This window comes from Polypterus senegalus, chromosome 8, assembly GCF_016835505.1.
Source record: "Polypterus senegalus isolate Bchr_013 chromosome 8, ASM1683550v1, whole genome shotgun sequence".
NCBI classification, from domain to species: domain Eukaryota; kingdom Metazoa; phylum Chordata; class Cladistia; order Polypteriformes; family Polypteridae; genus Polypterus; species Polypterus senegalus.
In genome coordinates, this window is record NC_053161.1 from 16,833,612 (window position 1) to 16,852,350 (window position 18,739).

Sequence of the window (18,739 nt, forward strand, 5' to 3'; positions counted from 1 at the left end):
AAAGTGACAACACCTTGCAAATCATACCCTTGCACTTTATGCGTCCAGTTCAATGATTCAGCTGCATCAACAGTCCGAATTGTGTGCACGTTTCCTTTTCGAATGTCTTCAAATTTCTGCAAACTAACAGTTTGTATTTCATTTCAGTTTTCAAACCTGCAGTCCCAACGACAGCTGCGCTTTGTTTCCTACTGACTTGGATGGAGCTGGTGATCTGGCTAGTAGCTCCAGAGCGAAGCAGGTTGATGGTTAGTGTTTTGGGCCTCAACAGACGCCTTACTTTTGAAGGCGGGGCGCCTGCAAATTTTTTATGCTAACCAAATGAAAGACTGAAATTTGTAAACAGAACTGGGAAACGTTTATAGCCAATCCCATGAGTGTTCATTCCTTACAAAAAATGCATATGATAAGACCAGTAGATGTGGGACAATGCTTATTGAACGCGGATTCCAACTAGAAGAAGACTTGAGCTGTGCTTTAACTTCAAGAGAAGTCGTTCTCGTGCATTTAAACACGAAACTATTTTTCTTAAGTAAACGTGCTGCGGATAACAATATGCTATGAGTGAAAACTCCTCTTTGAATCCGGTACCGGTTGAGCAGGCGGTTCTAGAGACTTTCTTCTCACAGCTTGGCATATTCTCGTACGACAGAGCCAAAGACTATGTGGAGAAGGAGAAAGAGAGCAGCAAGAGTGCCGGGGCGAGCTGGTCCTCCCTGCTGGCTGCCCTGGCACACCTCGCTGCTGCGGAGAAGGCCTATCACAACATGACATTTCTGGGACAGAAATTGGGTGAGGAGCCTGGGGCATATCACGCTTTGCTGTTAAAGGCAAAACAACAGACGTAATGTTACTGTTCTTATTTCTTGTTACTGGCCCACGCACATTTAACAAGCAAGTGTGCTGCTTGGCTGATTCCTAAAGGTGGCTTTGGAACCTAGGGGGTGCCGTGTCAGCCTGCTGGTTGTTTCCAATGTAGCCTAACAATCTGAGCTGAAGGAAATCTGCTTTATCTTTGTAGTCACTAATGGCCGTGAATTGTTCTAGTTTTACAAAAGCCAGGTGTGGAAACAGTAAATTGCGATAGGCAGTACTTTATAGATTTCTTTTGGTTTCATGCATCTAAAGTGTCTTATGACATAAAATTATGCCAGTAACGTTAGGAGTTGGTGCGAACTTATAAGTTACTGAGGGAGACTTTGCACAGCCGCGACATCAGGTGACCATTTGTTATCGACCCATCGTTTAAAAACGCAAGGCTTTCAGTTTCAGTCTGCGCTAGGGTATTAAACCTGTCTTTTCCCTTACTGTCCAAATTTGCTGCACCTATCCCATGTAGTTATACTGTGTAATATTTTTCATTTTTGGAATGTCCTTTTTTTTATATGATTTTACTTGGCCTTAATTTGTCATTATCTAGATTTTCAGCTGTAAACATTACGGTGGTTAGGGTATGCTGCCACCTTTCTTTAATTTAGTACACTTTGGCGGTGATTCTGTAGCCAAGTGTGTGTGTGTAATCAAAAATTCGACAGGCCCTGCAAACCATTGCAAAATTCGGAATAATGTATCTTGCAAAATAGCGAAAGTGAAAGTTCCTTTAGCTCTTGTCAAACTAGCCTTAAATAAGTAATCTGTTATTTTGGTAACTTTCCTTTCACCAATTATTACACAGCTGTTGTACCTTTATTTGTCTGATGCCTTTATCCTAGACAATTTACTGTGTTTGAATGCAATTGGCCCCACTTCTTTTGTTTTTCCATTTGAAGTACAGGCAGGTGAAGTGACTTGCTCAGGGTCGCACGACAAGATTTGAACCCACAACCTCAGGGTTTGATAGTCCATTTCTGAACCCAGATCAGTTTAACAGGGGCTGGTACTTTTTCAGACCAATCAGAACTCTGTACTATTCAGGAGACAAAATACTTTATTATTATTGTAAAAATGCACAACGTGTTTGCATGATTTAAAAATCAATAAAACAAGTACTGCTGCTGAAAGGAAAAATCTTCTCTTTTATATAGAATTACATTGCTGTTTGTATAGTGTTTGTTGAAATTATATTGTGCAATTTTTCGTGTTTCTCTGGGTGGATATTTTTAAAATAAAAAGCAAAAATTGTTTTTCTGTATTAGCATTGCAGCCTTGCTGAATATTGCAGGGAGTGTTGTAAAGAGCTTTACACACCATTTAACACTGTGTATTGAAGATATAATAGGTGCACATGTTATGTTTATTGGTATTTGCAAATTTGGCCTTAAATAGACCGGTTAGGTTGTAGCCTTTAGCTGCACTGAATTGGATTAAGTCGCTGTGTCATGTTTGTATAAAGATTTATTCTAATACTGTAGTGTGAGTAACTGAAATCCTAAAAAAAGAGAGGGGTTAAAAGAGGAACAAACTGAATGCTGCTTCATCATGCTGTTTTCTCCACATCCTGAGTGTGTGTAAGATTGCTTGGGAACTCTGAAGCTAATGTATATTAGACAATAGGCCTAATGCTGTTGGGGTAGGCACAGGTACCCTTTGGCTCAAAAATTTGGCTAAGTCAGTCATCTAGATGGAGTTTAAATTTCAAATCTTTCTGTGGTTTAGTTTTATACAGCTTGTTTTTGTGAAACAGAACTGTAACTTGCCCTTGAATATAGTTCTTTACTTGTGTTTAACAATTGTATTATAAGTTGCTAATGAAGTGAATAATGGGAATAAATTATTTGTGAAAAACCTATTCAAACCCATCTGTGTCTAAAGTGACATGTAATACCATAGGGAAATAGCTTATCAGTTCGATCTCCGATAGTTTCGTTGAAATTGTCAGTGTCACAGAAGAAATTGTGACCTTGTTGTTACACTTACAGAAAAATACAACATATTGTCTATAAAGATAGGTTTTACTTAACTAATGCATCAATGCAATAATAACATCTAAGAATTATATACATTAGTGTATTACTAATTAGTACACTGTGTTCAGACCACCATGTAAGGGGGATGGTCAGATCTGTAAAGGTGGAAATGTTTGTATTACAGGTTTTCACTGGTGTTCCTTGATAATATAATCCATATAATGCATCTGCCATTTATTCTGCTTTAAATGCTTGCACTTTTCATGTTGCTTTTTTTTATCTGGTAGGTGGTCAGTCATTTTTCAGTCGAAAGGATTCCATTAGGACAATCTACACCTCGCTTCATAATGAACTGAAGAAAGTGGTGACAATTGGCCGCAATGCAGTGGGAGGAACAGCACCCTGCCTAGAAGAGCTTCTCTCTCATCTCTCGGAGCAGTTGTGCTTCTTTATTCAGGCTCGCATGGAAATAGCTGATTTCTATGAAAAGATGTACTCTCTTACCAATCAGAAATCTATCAACTCGGAAGAGCTTGTGAACACGCTAGAATCCGTTCTGCAGAAGTACAGCTCAAGGTTAGTTATGCTTAAAGACACTTTCACAGATAACTCAAATGGAAAGTTTGACACATGACTTTCTAGTTATTCAGAATTTATATTGAAGCTGTCTTAAGTTATATTCAGACACTGTAATGGCATTCAGTATATTAATCAATTATGGGTGACATAATTGGTCTTTGTAGAAGGTAGAAAATGTCACTTTAGCTCTAATCTTGTTTAATCCTACATAACACTATTCAATAAATACTAAGGAAGTGGGAATTTGAAATTAAGCATCTCATTTTTTTTTGTAGCTTTGAGGGGAAAATATAGTCATGTAAGAAATTAGTTTGAAAGTGAATTAGAAACCTAAAAATGTGTTCAATTGGCATGGTTGAATTTTTGGGTAACTAGGGCCTGCTAGCTTCGCTCACCCACCCCGGATTTGATTTACCGGATCTACAATTTAATGAGATTGTTATTTTCATGGGAATTGTTATATATGCATTAGTTTCACTTTTACTTTAAAACCTTTGTAAAAACAATACTTGTCCTTTATTTCCAGCCCCGGGCGTGGTTACATCTCTTTCTCGCTCATAGGACGTATAACGCTGCTTGCACTGTGAAGGGGGTGCGGCTGAACGCACGCTAAGGAGATGCCGTCAGATCGCCTGCTGTGTTTCTGCAGCTGGCGAGCTGCCTATTTTGCATGTCTCGTTGCCCAATCATTTCAAAGCCTATACTGCAGCTGTCCTTTTGCCACTTTGTGTCTCTGCCACTCGCGTCGTAAAGCTGGGGGGGTGGTTAGGGTGGCTGAACGCACCCTAAGGAGAAGTGGTCGGATCATCTGCCTACTTTCTGCTGCTGGCAAGCTACATGTTTTGCTTGTCCTTGTTATAAGAGCTGTGAGCACATGAAGCGTGTCTGCCAAAAGCAATCCAACTACTGCTAGGTTAGATGTCCTCCATGGACTTGTTTTAAATAATGTCTCACGTGCCGTTGTAAAAACAATACTTGTCCTTTATTTCTGGCTTTGGGCGTGGTTAAATCTCTTTCTCACAGGACGTGTAACACTGCTCGCGTTGTGAAGAGGGTGCGGCTGAACGCATGCTAAGGAGATGCCATCGGATCATCTGCTGTCTTTCTACTGCTGGCGAGCTGCCTGTTCTGCTTGTCTCGTTGCTTGAACAGAATTGACTTTTAGAAGATTGGTGCACGTGGTAGGATTTCTGATTGTTAGGGCCGATTTATACTTCACGCTCAGAACGCATACGTGCTTGCATCAAGGCTGCCACGCGTTCCCAGCGTTCATTTCACGCGTCCTCTAAGCAGGTTCTCAGAAATTAACGCAACGCGTGCGTGAGTTGCAGTACCAGCAAAAAGTCGGGGGGCGCAGTGTGCTAAAAGTCGGAACGTGACGTCAGAGTCTCTGTTTACTATCTACATGTGACAGCAAGCCTCTATGGAGATCCTTCGGGGATCGATGTGCGCGCTTTGCTGTTTGATGAATGGTTCAAAGTGGTGAAGCCAAATGCCGACATACAGATGCATTCGTGGTGCTTTTATATTCAAGCGTCGCATATTCCCGATCGTAATGACACGATACATTTTAAAAGTCTCACATACCATCTTTTGTGCCGTCTATTTTTATTTATTTACTTTACCTGCTGTCAGGTCCAAGAAGCTCATAGCGATTAAAAACTGGGATGACGTTTATGATGGTCTGCTTTAATAATAAAGTAAACTACGAGGTTAAAGTGGACATTTCGAGATTAAAGCCGAAATTTCCACTTTAATCACAAAATACATGTTTTCACTGTGTCTCTTATTTTTTTCTCAGTGGCTCAAATACAGCGCTATACATTATGTTGCCGATGTGAAGATGCAAAAAAAAAAAACAGACGGCACAAAAGATGGTATGTGAGACTTTTAAAATTTTTGGTGTCATTACGATCGGGAATATGTGACGCTTGAATATAAAAGCACCACGGATGCATCTTTATGTCGGCATTTTGCTTCACCACATCGAAGCATTCATCCCGTAGGATCTGCATAGAGGCTTTCTGTCACATGTAGATAATTCCCGAACGATACATTTTAAAAGTCTCACATACCATCTTTTGTGCCGTCTTTTTTATTTTTGCAACTTAACAACAGCAGCATAATATGTAGCGTTATATTTGAGCCATTGAGAAAAAAATAAAGGACACGGTGAAAACGTGTATTTTGTGATTAAAGTGGAAATTTCAGCTTTAATCTCGAAATATCCACTTTAACCTCGTAGTTTACTTTATCATTAAAGCAGACCGTTGTAAACGTCATTGCAGTTTTTAATTGCTATGAGCTTCTTGGACCTGACAGCAGCGGATAAAAGCAATAGATCGCCACACAGAATAAATTAAATGTATGATATTCCAACTCTCTGCACATTTAGAATCCTCAGATTTATACTTGATATCACTTTCATGATAAAATGCATTAAAGTGTGTATGTTACATTTTACAGATAATTTCGTTTAAATAATGAATACTGTTAATTACACACACGGGGGTGTCATGGTGGCGGAGCAATAGCACTGCTGTCTCGCAGGGAGTTATGTTGCTGGTATTTCCTGCTTGTATTCCACACTGTGCTCCGGTTTCCTTCCAAAGATATGCAGATTTGGGGATTTGGTGCCGCTAAAATGACGCTAGTGTATGTGTGTGCTTGTATTCACCTTGCGATGAGCTGAGGCCTCGTCAAGGGACTGTTTCTCATTCGTGCCCAATGCTTGCTGGAATGGACACATGCCTGGATTGATGGATTTAATCAATAAACATCCTTTTCAGAGATATTGCGGTAAGGTGTCATCAGAATTTAATAGGTGTTCTAGGCAATTCACAACACAGAAAAGCCGAACATGTTCTCACCATGATATCTCGCACTGCTCCCTGGTGGATTCCTCCAGATTTACGTAAAGTACGCCCGCAAGTATGGACATTACAACGCATGCGTTGCGTCGCGTGAAGTGTAACCCCCGGCCTAAGTCATTGGCATTGCAGTTTGAGTCCTGCCTGTATAAAGGAGAATAATTATCAACACTACAATCAAAAATTGTTTATTAATGTAAGGAGTTTGCGAAAATATTATACTAAAAGAAAACACAAAAAATATTGTCCCACATATTCTTGCCATTAACTTAGTTTTTTTCTGTAAGTACAACAATCCTTTGATTTCCTTGATTACATACCCAAGAATTTTAAATCATCAGTGTTTATTTGTCTGTCTGTGGCTCTTTCTTAGTTCACATGTTTGACCTGCTTCTGCAGAGTTATTTACCTAGGTATTTAAAATTATCACTCAAGTACATATGTACATTATTAGTATTCTATAAACTTCTCACTTTCTGTATGTACTTTTATAATAACCGCCTTATCGATTTCACATTTGGAGAAATGTGAAATTAATTACAGCTAGTAATAGTGTTTATTAACATTTTAAATTAGATTTCTGAAGGTCATTTTTAATACTCGTTTTAACTCTGATTTTATCTCATGGATAACCACTGTTTTAATGGATTATTTATTTATGGTTTGTTTCATGCAATGCACTTTCGGACACTTGTTTTTGTTTTTTATATATAGCTCTTTCAGTTCTGCTGTCTCTTCCAGCTCTTTCTGTAGCGATAAAAAGCAATATATCTGTGTATTATTAACAATTAGCCTAAAGAGTCCCGATCTTCGGTGCAACTCTGTTTCGATTCTGTACTGATTTCTCGGGTGATTGACAAGCAATCCTTTGCAGTGATTGGCTCGCCGTGGAAACGCCTGTCTTCTAATTGAGGCTTTCTTGTGCCGATATTTTTGTAAATTTTGACTGGCTGAAACGAAATGCGTTCTGACATACTGTTCCGAAAGACCTGCCTCCCCGCCTAAAAGCGGCAATGTCATGTTTCAAGTTTTATCTTAAAGTGGGCCCACTGGTACTATTAATATGGTACTATTGCTGTTACTATTAGTACACAATGATTATAGTGAAGTGAAATAAAACAGATGTAGTTTAATCTAATGAGAATTTATTTGTTTTGTACATATTAAAGTATTCTTTTTTTCTTTTTAGCAAACTGCTTTCAGTACTATAAATATCTGTAAGTAGTCTGGAGAGAATTGCATTATAATTGTTTGTTAATAATAAATAATAGTAATGCTAACAATAGGCAATTGCAGTGTAACAAGGTAGTTGTAAATTATTAAATGTCTTAAAAAGTCAGTACTAGTATTACTAACCATTTTATTTATTTATTTATTTGTGTGTCCCTTTACTCTTTCAGAGTTCAGAATTAACTGTTTCTGGAATCACTTACAATGATTGCTAGTAGTTTTCCTACACGAGTCTTTGTAGTAGCAGTGTTCATCTTAAAACAAAGGTTTCTTTCTTTAATTGACATACTGGTTGATTGCGTTGTTTTAATAGACCCAACATCACCTGTGGTGTTGACATGTAAGTATTCATAGGTTAAATAACACAAAGGTTCATTCAAAAAGTTATTGGAATAACTGGCTTGGTGCTTATAGTCTTGTTGTTCTCTTGCTCTTTTTTTCTTTTTGCATGCTCAGTTACTCTTTATTTTACCTCTGTTGGAGGCAGCGTTGCTTGGTGCAGACTATACAGTGCATCCGGAAAGTATTCACAGCACGTCACTTTTTCCACATTTTGTTATGTCATTATGGGGTGTTGTGTGTAGAATTCTGAGGAAAAAGATGAATTTAATCCATTTTGGAATAAGGCTGTAACATAACAAAATGTGGAATAAGTGAAGCGCTGTGAATACTTTCTGGATGCACTGTATATAGGTTGTATAACCTATTAGTTGTTCCCCGAAGGCCAATTTGTAATATTCTGAAATTTCTTTTTAATTTCAGCTTTTGGTAACCTAAACTTTAAATGTAAATGTCTGCCAGTTTCCTGCGGATCTGTTTCAGGTCGCTCGTTGCATTCCTGCTCGTTAAATTTGAAGAAAAGCGGAGGTGTTGAAAAAGTTTGGAATGGAACTGTAACTTTCTCTTGGTTTATCTAATTTATCCAGCTTGAACCCTGTGCCACAGTTCTGCCACCAGACCTCTGCCGAGGCGATCCAGGTCGCCAGGGCATACAGCCTGAGCGGCTCTGTGTCGTTCAGGGTAAAGTCGGCCGAGATAGTCAGGGATCAGGCCAGAAGACGCGTGTGGGCAGCAGGTGGTGATTCCAGGGACTCCAAGCTGGTGCGGAGCGCCAGTTTGGACAGTACCGGGGTCAAACTTTTAAATGGTTGCTGACCCATGACCATGGCTATGCTGTCATGGGGTTGGCAACCCACCTCAGGGAGCGCAAAGATGGCCAGGTGTCGGATAGCCAGCTGGCGAGCAGTAAGAATGCCCTGGAGTCTTACACCTGGCTCTTTCCCGACGTGAAGATGGTCGGGGAGGCCTATTGTTGGGCACCCCCACGTGCCACATGAAGCACCCGCCACCCAGCCACTCCCCCCACCGGCTAACACGGACGTTCCTCTTTGGAAGAAAAAGTAGGAGGCGGACGAGCTGGCACGACAACAAGGTACCCCCCCAAACAAAGGAAGAAGGTGGAGGCCTGTGTTTGCCAGTACTGTGGCTGTCCTAAAACAGTTTGGCAACACCTGCTTTGCGGGGGAATCCTTTTGCTCCACCTCAGCTGGTAAAACTGTCCAGGAGTGGCTGGAGGGAGAAAAAAAAATCATGAGGGGGGGTGGCTATTAAACAATTTTTATTTATTTAATCTGTAGATGGGCCCATACATTGCTTTTTTTTTTTGTTCAAGAGGAGGGCTGCTTAAGATTTTGTTAATCTGTATAACTACCTGGCACTTTGTATGTTGGCAGAAAGGGAGGCCTCCTTCCTTTTTCAAGCTGCTTTTTTTTTTTGCAGTCTTTGCAAATGTCTGGCACTTTATATGTTGGCAGGCCTCCTCCTTTCAATTTTCTTTTTTAATTTTGGGCTTCGTCTGCAGGTTATGGCACTGACAGTTATTTTTTTATTGCAAAAATTGTTGTTTGATATTTATTTTTATTGTATGTATATAGTTATTTCATGTTATACTTATTGTAGGTAAATAGTTATTTCATGCTATTTTTTCATAAACCTTGGATTGTTGTTTGATTTATATTTATTGTATGTATATAGTTATTTCATTTTATTTTTTCATTAACGTTGTTGATTGAATCGTTGTGTCTGCCTGCTTCTGTTCCACAGCCACTCTCTGTTTACCTTCCTGCAACCAAGTGGCTAATCAGCTATGCGTCCGCCCCTTTCACCTTTTATGGACCTGGCTCTGCAGAGCAGGCCACAAAGATCGGCTTACATTTTTTAGCCAAGTAGTAGATGCAACTTAGTTGTAGTATATTGTAATGTTGCTATTGAAAATTGAATCTAAGCAACCTAATACTAAGCCTATTCATAACAGTAAATTAACTAAACTAATAATGTTCTTTTAATGATTGCTAGGTGCAGTCTATGTCTGAAGCACTGAAGGTGTCCAGTTTTTCAGCGACACAGCTTTGACAATGTTTGCTCTGTTGTTCGTAGTAAAACGTACCTGGTGGCCGTCTCTAAGCTCCCAGGATGACAGGGCGTCCTCTAGCAGCATTGTGCCATTTGATTTGCAGTAAGATATGCAGTTTGCAGATATTTGCTCTGTAAATTCCACTCTGCATCAATGTAGTAAGTAGTAAGACTTATGTAAGGATCCAATGTCCGACTCAACCATAAGTTTGTCATAGTGGCAAAGTATCCCACATCTTTTAACGCAGCCTCTAACTTTTCCCGACATTCATCATAAAGCTGTAGAAGTGCTTTCTGAGAAAAATGATTTTGGCCGGGAAGTTTAAACCTTGAGTTGATTACTTTCAAAAGGTTCCTGAAGCCTTCCTTTTCGACAACACTCACTGCCCTCGTGTCCTTTTCCATGATGTAAGTGACTGCATTTGTGATGTCCTGATACCTTTTTGATTTCTTACAATATGGGGTCATACCGGAAAACGACAACATAACTGCCTGCTGTTTAGGAATAGCACTGCTGTTTGAAGGCTTGCTAGCCACTTTACTCAAGGGTTTTTTTGACATTCATCACATTTCACTGAATGGGATTTTTTCAGGCGGTGGAATAGGTTTGTTGTATTAGTCTTTGTTTGGACCTCTTGCATACTGGCTGCATTTGTGCTTGGTCTAATTTGAGGTAGTTGACGCACTTCCAAACTTTTGCAAAGTACATCATGATTGGCTATTTTTCTGGCATTTTTGCCAAGCCTATATGCTGCATAGCAGACCACAGGTATTGTCTGTCACAGCACTTTGATATTGACAATTTTAACTTGTCGATAAATATAACTTGCGTGTCAATGAAATGTGAGTGAAAAAAACAAAGTACTCGGTGAAGAATCTATGCAGACATGTGCAAATTCTTTACAAATGGCTACCATGTGTGGGATTGGACAGAGAGAGAAAAAAAAAACTATTTGGCATAATGCTGAGAAAGAGTGCTGTTATAAAAATTCTGTAGTATTAAAATAATATTCAGACTACTATTTTCTGTCAACATTTAATGGTCATAGATGACAAGTCCATTCAGTGGGGATGGTTGTGAGCTAGTAAACAGCTTTAGTTTATCTTGTGTCTTCTCCCATTTGTGTGCCTATGTCCTTCATTTCCATAAAGTGACCTGTCGACTGTTTCCAGAGTTGTTTTCAGCATAGACTGTCACGTACAGCTAGTTCTGTTTGTCAGCAAAAAGCAGTCCCCCACTAGAAGAGAGTGACTTAAATACAAGGTGAAAAAGGAGTGATGGTTATAGTCTGTAATTGCAGTTTAGAACTGCTAAATTGCTAGGAACTTTGACTGGGGGCATGTAGCTTGACAACATAAATTATTATCATTATTGTATATTTTACAACATTATAAGACTTGCAATAGAAAATGTATATTATTCTGAATTTTACAGTAGTCCCTTCATAATATTTTTCTGATCTGTCATGAATTCATTTCCATATGTTCCTTGTTGAGATTCCATAAAAGTTTAGTATGAGTGTGCAGTAACCTAAAAATATTTTCAAAGCAGATAGATAGAACTTTATTTGTCCTCAGGGGGAAATTTGGCTTTTTACAGAAGCTCCTTACATAAATAAATAAAAAAAAGATAATGTGGATCGTTTACAGCTCAGTCTGAGTAGTTTCCATCCCAAGACTGCATTATCAAGGATTGTGAATTGACAAAATTAGTTCTGCTTAGAAATGAGGATGTTCAGTAGACACATCTGATAATGGAATGTTGCAGGGATATTTAAAGTTACTATTTTGAACTGATTTTTGATTAACAAAGAATTCCAAAAAATAAAAGAGGTGTAACAGGTGTACAGTAATGTATATAAAATAACAAAAAAAAATCTTAGTGATTATAGAAGCTGTATTAAAAATGGCCATTTATAAAAATTGTGAAGAACCTGTACAGCGGTGATTTTATTAGGAGCAGGAGTAATATAAAAGCATCAGTACAGAGACCATGAGTACTTCAGATCTGTTGATGTAAAGTCAGGTTAGGAGTTAAACATGTCAAGATTATGACTGTCATATAATTCAAAATCGGGGTTTAAATATTCATTAAAAATGAGTAAATATTTGAATATATTAAAATGTAGGTTAAAAGTTCTAAGTACTACTACATGAAAGTTTGTATATAAACTGCCTTTGTGTGTTTCATTGTCTTTAATATTTTTCATTGTGTCTGTAAAGCATGTAGCAAATGCACTGACACAGCTTTCACTTGAAAAACAAGGCCCTTCACAAAAACAAAATTTTCTGTGCATGTAAAAGTGACATGATCAAAGAAAAACATGGAACTAGGACACTTCACATGCCTGTAAGGTGTATATGAAAACCATACAAAATCACTCAAGAATACTTAAATATGTTAAATGCACCAACTTTAGCCTCCTACACCATACTACTCCCATACTTTTCTGCTCCTCTATGTGCTTTCCAGTACTTTGCTTCAAAAGATGTAAAGATAGTGTATTTTTAATAAGTCGTGGCAGGGAAATAGTTACTTGATATACTAAATATTGCACTTTAATAATCTAAGCATTTCTTCCTCTCTTTTTATGTACCAAATGCTTATTTTAATCTCCAGTTTCTGTACACTTTTAGTATAATACACATGTATTCATAAATTACGCTTCCGTGACTCACTGGAGGATGTAGAAGATACTTTTTATAATTTCAGGTTGATTAACACTGTATTCTTTTCTCTCACTAGTTAGAAAATGAAGCTCACTTAATTGACTCCAGAGTAACGGCACCTTTTAAAAGTTTTAGTATCTCATTACTTTCAGTGGCAATATACATTTGCACTTGATATACCATTTTGATCACACTATATGGATGGAGTAAGGTTTAGGCCACAGTGATACAAATAATGTTTGAAACAAAAATGTCACATTTACATTTATCCATCCAAACTAATGCTTTCAGATTGTTTTCTAAAAATTGGTCATATGGCATAACGTGTAGGTCTTTCCTGCTGCAGTGTTTGTTTATGGAGCAAATGCATAAATTAGAAATGCTAAAAAAACAAAAATAAACTGTGCCTAAAGGAAATACAAGGCCCTATTACTTTGTCTGGGTGGGTGCAAATGATTATATCAGCCTGGAAGCCATGGAAAATCTAGACTGGGAGTTTTGCCAAATAAATATGTTCACATATTCAATGGTTTCAAAGCCCACTATGTGGTGGCTGATTCAGATATGTTAGGAAAGGACCACCTCCAATAAAGAGATCACAAAGGGAATTACCACACACAATCTGAAGTCTGTGATCACATGATGAGCATACAGTGTTTCTGAAAAGCTCGGTTTTTCTCATTTACACTGCCATGTGAGACTATGTCTAGCGGGGAGCGGTATCCTTAAATGAACCAGGTTCAAAGCTGGTAATCGCACTGTGGAAACATTGTTTTGTTTACAGTGCTGCTCTGTAAAAATAAAATGTTACATTTACGGTAAAGTACTGGCAGCTGGGTTGCCAGAATTTTACCGTAAAAAAAAAAAAAGGTGACAATATTTTTAGTTCTACGGTATAACTTTGTAGTAAATAACTGCTTTTTCTTTACAACACATTCCAACAGAAGGGATTGTTTAACCATAAACAGAAATTCATATAGTGTAATAAATATGCTAAAAAGTAAACCATTAGAAAGTATTGTCAGGGTCAAACCCCAGTACACAATTTACATCAGTAAAGTAACAACCAGTAGCAAACATGTACCATTTAATTATACACATTGAAAATAATTCAGTGTTTAAGGAAGTTATGGCACATTGTCTGGTAGGGAAGTAAAGTTTGCTTTTGGGTTGTATAGTGTCCTACAGGTGTGCCAGCTTATAGAATACAGCCCACCATAAATCGGCTTCCATAACCTCAAAAAACCTTCAGCACCCAGGGAAAAATATGTGTGCTAACTTAGTTTAAGTTTTTTTCTGTAACTATTCAAGGGTATCCATTCCAGTCCAGTGACCTGAGATAAAGACTGGACTCCTTTGGTACTGTGTCTCTCTGGAAAATCCTTGGGTACCATTGGTTTGACATTGTGTCCCGAATAAGGCACATTACTTGCATTGTGAGGGAGTGTCAGTTACGGCACTATGGCCTTGTGGCACATTTCCCCGAGGGTGATCTGGCTCGTAAGATCCTTATTGTTGGGGACCCGAGTGGCTGGACCAGGCCAAGGGGTCGCCCACGTAACACCTGGCTGCAGCAGATAGAGGGTCATTTTCGGAAGGTGGGACTGGACTGCGTGTCTGCCTGGGGGGTTGCAAACCGGGATCCCGAGTTGTTTCGTTGTGTAGTGGGTGTGGTAACGCACTGTACCAGTGCATGTTCCCCAACTTTACTTGATTCAAAGGTATGCGGTAAACCAGGAACAAAATGGTAAAAGGTGGGCATGTCCTTGTGCAAATATCGTAACTGAAACAGCGCTTTACTGTTTTACATTTTACAGTTGTTTACCCTCGCTATTTAACAGTTTTACACTGTAAAATCAACATATTTTTTCAGTGTAATTGTAATGCATTGGTAAACGGTATGTAGCATATTTTAAAGGTAGAAAAATATCGATTTTACAGAACTTGGCTGTAAAAAATAATGAAATGTATTGTTTAAGATATACAGGTAATTTTCATTAGAATATAAGGCAACTTTCCTTTTTTTCAGAAAAGGTCTTTTACTTTTATCATTTACATTATTTTACAGTTAAATTTACTGATGTTTTACAGTGTGCATCAAAGCCACAAGAGCAACAAAAATCAGTCATGACACTAATTATCATCTATGGTTATATTAAAGAATCTTGCATCATACAAATGCAGAATATAGTTCAAATTTGATACATTCCAGGCTAAAGTTGACAGACGTAATTGTAGCAGTCAGATGAAGCGCTCATGGTGCTGTGGCTGCTGTCTTTTTAAGTCCCAGGTTTGAGAAGATCATTGGCTGTGGTGCACCATTATGTTTTGTGTATGGCTGTTGTGGAGTTTCAACATGCCTGGGAGTTGATACTTTGTAATATGTAGGATAATATTGTTTTGAGGGCGGCACAGTGGTAGCGCTGCTGCCTTGCAGTTAGGGGACCTGGATTCGCTTCCCGGGTCTTCCCTGCGTGGAGTTTGCATGTTCTCCCCGTGTCTGCTGGGTTTACTCCGGGCGCTCCGGTTTCCTCCCACAGTCCAAAGACATGCCAGTTAGGTGGATTAGCGATTCTAAATTGTTCCTAGTGTGTGCTTGGTGTATTTATGTGTGGCCTGCGGTGGGCTGACACCCTGCCCAGGATTGGTTCCTGCCTTGTGCCCTGTGTTGGCTGGGATTGACTCCAGCAGACCCCCGTGACCCTGTATTCGGATTCAGCAGGTTGGAAAATGGATGGGTGGATATTGTTTTGATACAATAACAACTTGGTCTCCAACGAGGAGTTCTGCCCCTCCATCATATAGAGGACCCTGTAAAACAAACAGCCTTTTTGGAATTTCACCCAGCAGAGCCCAAAAACTACTTTCTCATGGATTTATACAATACAAAATGCAAACAATTCATAATGAAAAGTGATCGCTTTTACATAGTGATAAGATAATAATTACAAATTTAAATATATATTGTACTAGGGGCTTTGCTCACCCACTCCCTTTGCTCGCTCACTCTCATAACACTCCATCCCCTAACCTCCCTTGGGGAGTGGAACGCGCAAGCCACTACACATCTCTGCCGCTCGCGATGTGAAGTGGTGGTGGGGGGTGGGGTCGGCTGAATACATGCTAAGGAGATGCAGTTGGATCAGCTGCTGGCTTGCTGCTGCTGCCGTCGAGCTGTGTGTTCTGCTTGTTGCAGTGCAAGTTGATCATTTTAAAGCTTGTATAGCAGCTGTCCTTTTGTCTCGCTACCTTGTCTCTCGGGACGTTAAAGTGTCATGTATCGTCTCCTTCCTCTCCTGGAAGGCCACACTAAAAAAAGACCCATTTTTAGATTTATCCATGTTAATATGGACTAGCTGTTAAGTTATACTTCTAACTCCAGATTGTCAAATTTTCACATTACGTAGATGATGCCTGATATGATGTGATATGATATGTGTTGATTTTATTTTCATTATTCATTTTGTTTTTTATCTACTGTTAAATGTTTCACAGGTACATATAGGTGTGTGTGTTTTCTCATTCATTGTACATTTTGTGTCAATGAAAATTAAAGTAACAAGTATTAATATCAGGAAAGCTATTAAACCTATGCTGGTGCCTCTGCAGTGTCTTCTTCATCTATAATAAGGCTTTAACTTGTATTCATATGGGAGGGAGTGTGTGAAAGAAGCATTTTCTTGCTCATGTTTTAAGCTTGTAAGAGCATTTGACAGCCACACAGTGGTTTAAAAGCTCCTCTGGCCCACATTTGTGAATTTTTAAAGCACAAATTGCTTTGACTATTTATAGTGCAAGAAATTAATGTTGGATTTGATGTAGTTTATTTTGATGGACAGTAATGTCCCATAAAACTACATTTAACATTTGTCACCATTTGTTTTTATGAAGCAGAAGTGCAGTAAAGAAATCTCCTGCGACACTTTATAAAAGTCTCAATGTTGCACTTAGGAGTGTTGCTTTCAAGAAACGTATGAAAAAATAAGTATTTCTTGTTTATTTCAAAATGATTACATTTTTGTTACTGTTTTGCCAGTTAAAAACATTTCTAATTGTACAGAAATAGGATTAAATAATGTAGGGCACTTCCATGGTGATGCACAAAAATGTGTTGATGTCATTTACATACATAAGATGTTCTTGTACTTTAAGTTAATATAAATAGCATGCTATGAAACCCTAGTACAACATAGGAACAGTTATTATTGTTTCTTTTTTATCCTAGATTTCATCATCCTATCCTTTGTCCCCTGGAAAGCAGTTTTCAGTTGGAGGTGGATGTTCTGACTCAGCTTCTCAAGTGTCAAGCTCAGATATCTGAATGGAAATTCTTACCATCACTTCTTAACTTGCACAGTGCTCACTCTAAGTTACACAGCTGGGGCCAAATCTTTGAGAAACAGCGCGAGACCAGAAAGCATCTGTTTGGTGGCCAAGTGCAGAAAGCTGTACAGCCTCCACATCTTTTTCTGTGGCTTGTCAAACTCAAAAATGTTCTGTTAGCCAAATTCAGTTTTTATTTTCATGAGGCCCTCAGTCGACAAACAACATCCTCAGAAATGAAGACATTGACAGCTAAAACAAGCCCAGATTATTTTGGCAAGATTTCCAGTTTTATTCGAAAGTATGATGCTATCAACGTCTCACTTATATTTGATAACCGTGGTTCAGAGAGTTTCCATGGACATGGTTATCACCACCCTCATTCTTATAGGGAAGCGCCAAAGGGTGTGGACCAATATCCTGCTGTAGTGTCCCTACCTAATGATCGTCCTGTAATGCACTGGCCTAATGTCATTATGATAATGAATGACCGTGCTGCTGACCTCAATATGCTCGACAAGGTAGTGCATTTCTATGATGATAAGGTCCAAAGTACATACTATCTGACACGCCCAGAGCCACACTTTACTATTATAATCATCTTTGAAGCAAAAAAGTCTGAGAAAGACACTCACTTTGTCTCCTTTCTGCAGGAGCTTTCAGGATCTCTCAGAAATTCCAAATCATTTGTAAGCTTGAAGCCGGGCTCAAAAGGTTGACTGTGCAGAGAATTGCTCTATAATAATGCGAGTCGCACAGCTTAGCATCTAAAATATTAAGAATGTTTATAATAATGTTCTGCCTTGCACCCTGTGTTGGCTGGGATTGGCTCCAGCAGACCCCCGTGACCCTGTAGTTAGGATATAGCGGGTTGGATAATGGATGGATGGATGTTCTACTTAAATTGTTTTGTTTTATGCCAATAAAGATCAATTTATGGTTGACTACTAATGAATTTTTTTGATAAAATAGTAAAAGTTATAGCTAAAGTATATTAACATACAAAACATAAGATTCACTTATTTAAATGCTGAAAATATCTTTATTGATCAAAACTGCATGTTTTTGTTCTATCCAGTTTCAAAATTAACATGTCATTTTGCTTTGAATTGATCTCATTTAATTACATAGAGTTTTCGTCTGTCATTTTGCATTTAGAAAAGCATGCAAGTGTGATTTTCAAATTTATAAGACATTGATAAATATTTTGTGGTTATTTTGCTATAGCTTTAATTCTCTTTTGTGTTGTTTTTTTCTATACTTTTCTCCCTTAATTGTATCCTAATAATCACAATTAAAAACGAGCAGAGCAGACACCTGACAAAACAGTGAAAGCTGAAAGGCAACAACTGCTTCTTTGTCACACCCACCAACATGTTTATTAGTAAATAATAGATTAAATAACCAGAACATATGGAAAAGTGAAGATCATGATGATGATGATGAAATTCTTAAAAAAACAAGTGTAGGATAACTTTTCTAGAAGTGACTTAGCTGTAACTTAAAACAACCTTCCATCTTATAAGCAAAATGTACCTTGTTTATTTTTTAATTTGTATTCAGAATAGAATTCCTTCAATGTTTTGATAATGTAAGTGTGAAATGCCAAAGACTCTGAGGAATACTGCTATATTGCTTGCTAATTTGTGTTTTTGCTGGTAAGGACCGTTGTCACTAAGCACATACACATGTTACTGTTTTACAAAAGCCCTTTGCTTACAACCCTTACGGCCTCTGGTGCAAGGTTCTGTTTCACTATAGCCTGTTGTTACTGAAGTTTTACAAGTGCCACTTCTGAGTGTAAAGCAA

At 38.4% G+C, this 18,739-nt stretch overlaps 1 protein-coding gene across 1 annotated transcript; it reads left to right on the forward strand.

The window, feature by feature from the left end:
• Nucleotides 1-287: 287 nt before the first annotated feature.
• kics2 (KICSTOR subunit 2) lies at nt 288-17,877 on the forward strand. Its single transcript, XM_039760838.1, has 3 exons — nt 288-792; nt 3,134-3,422; nt 16,833-17,877. The coding sequence occupies exons 1-3, from the start codon at nt 561-563 to the stop codon at nt 17,647-17,649; spliced, it is 1,338 nt and encodes a 445-aa protein (XP_039616772.1). The 5' UTR covers nt 288-560; the 3' UTR covers nt 17,650-17,877.
• The last annotated feature ends 862 nt before the right edge of the window (nt 17,878-18,739 follow it).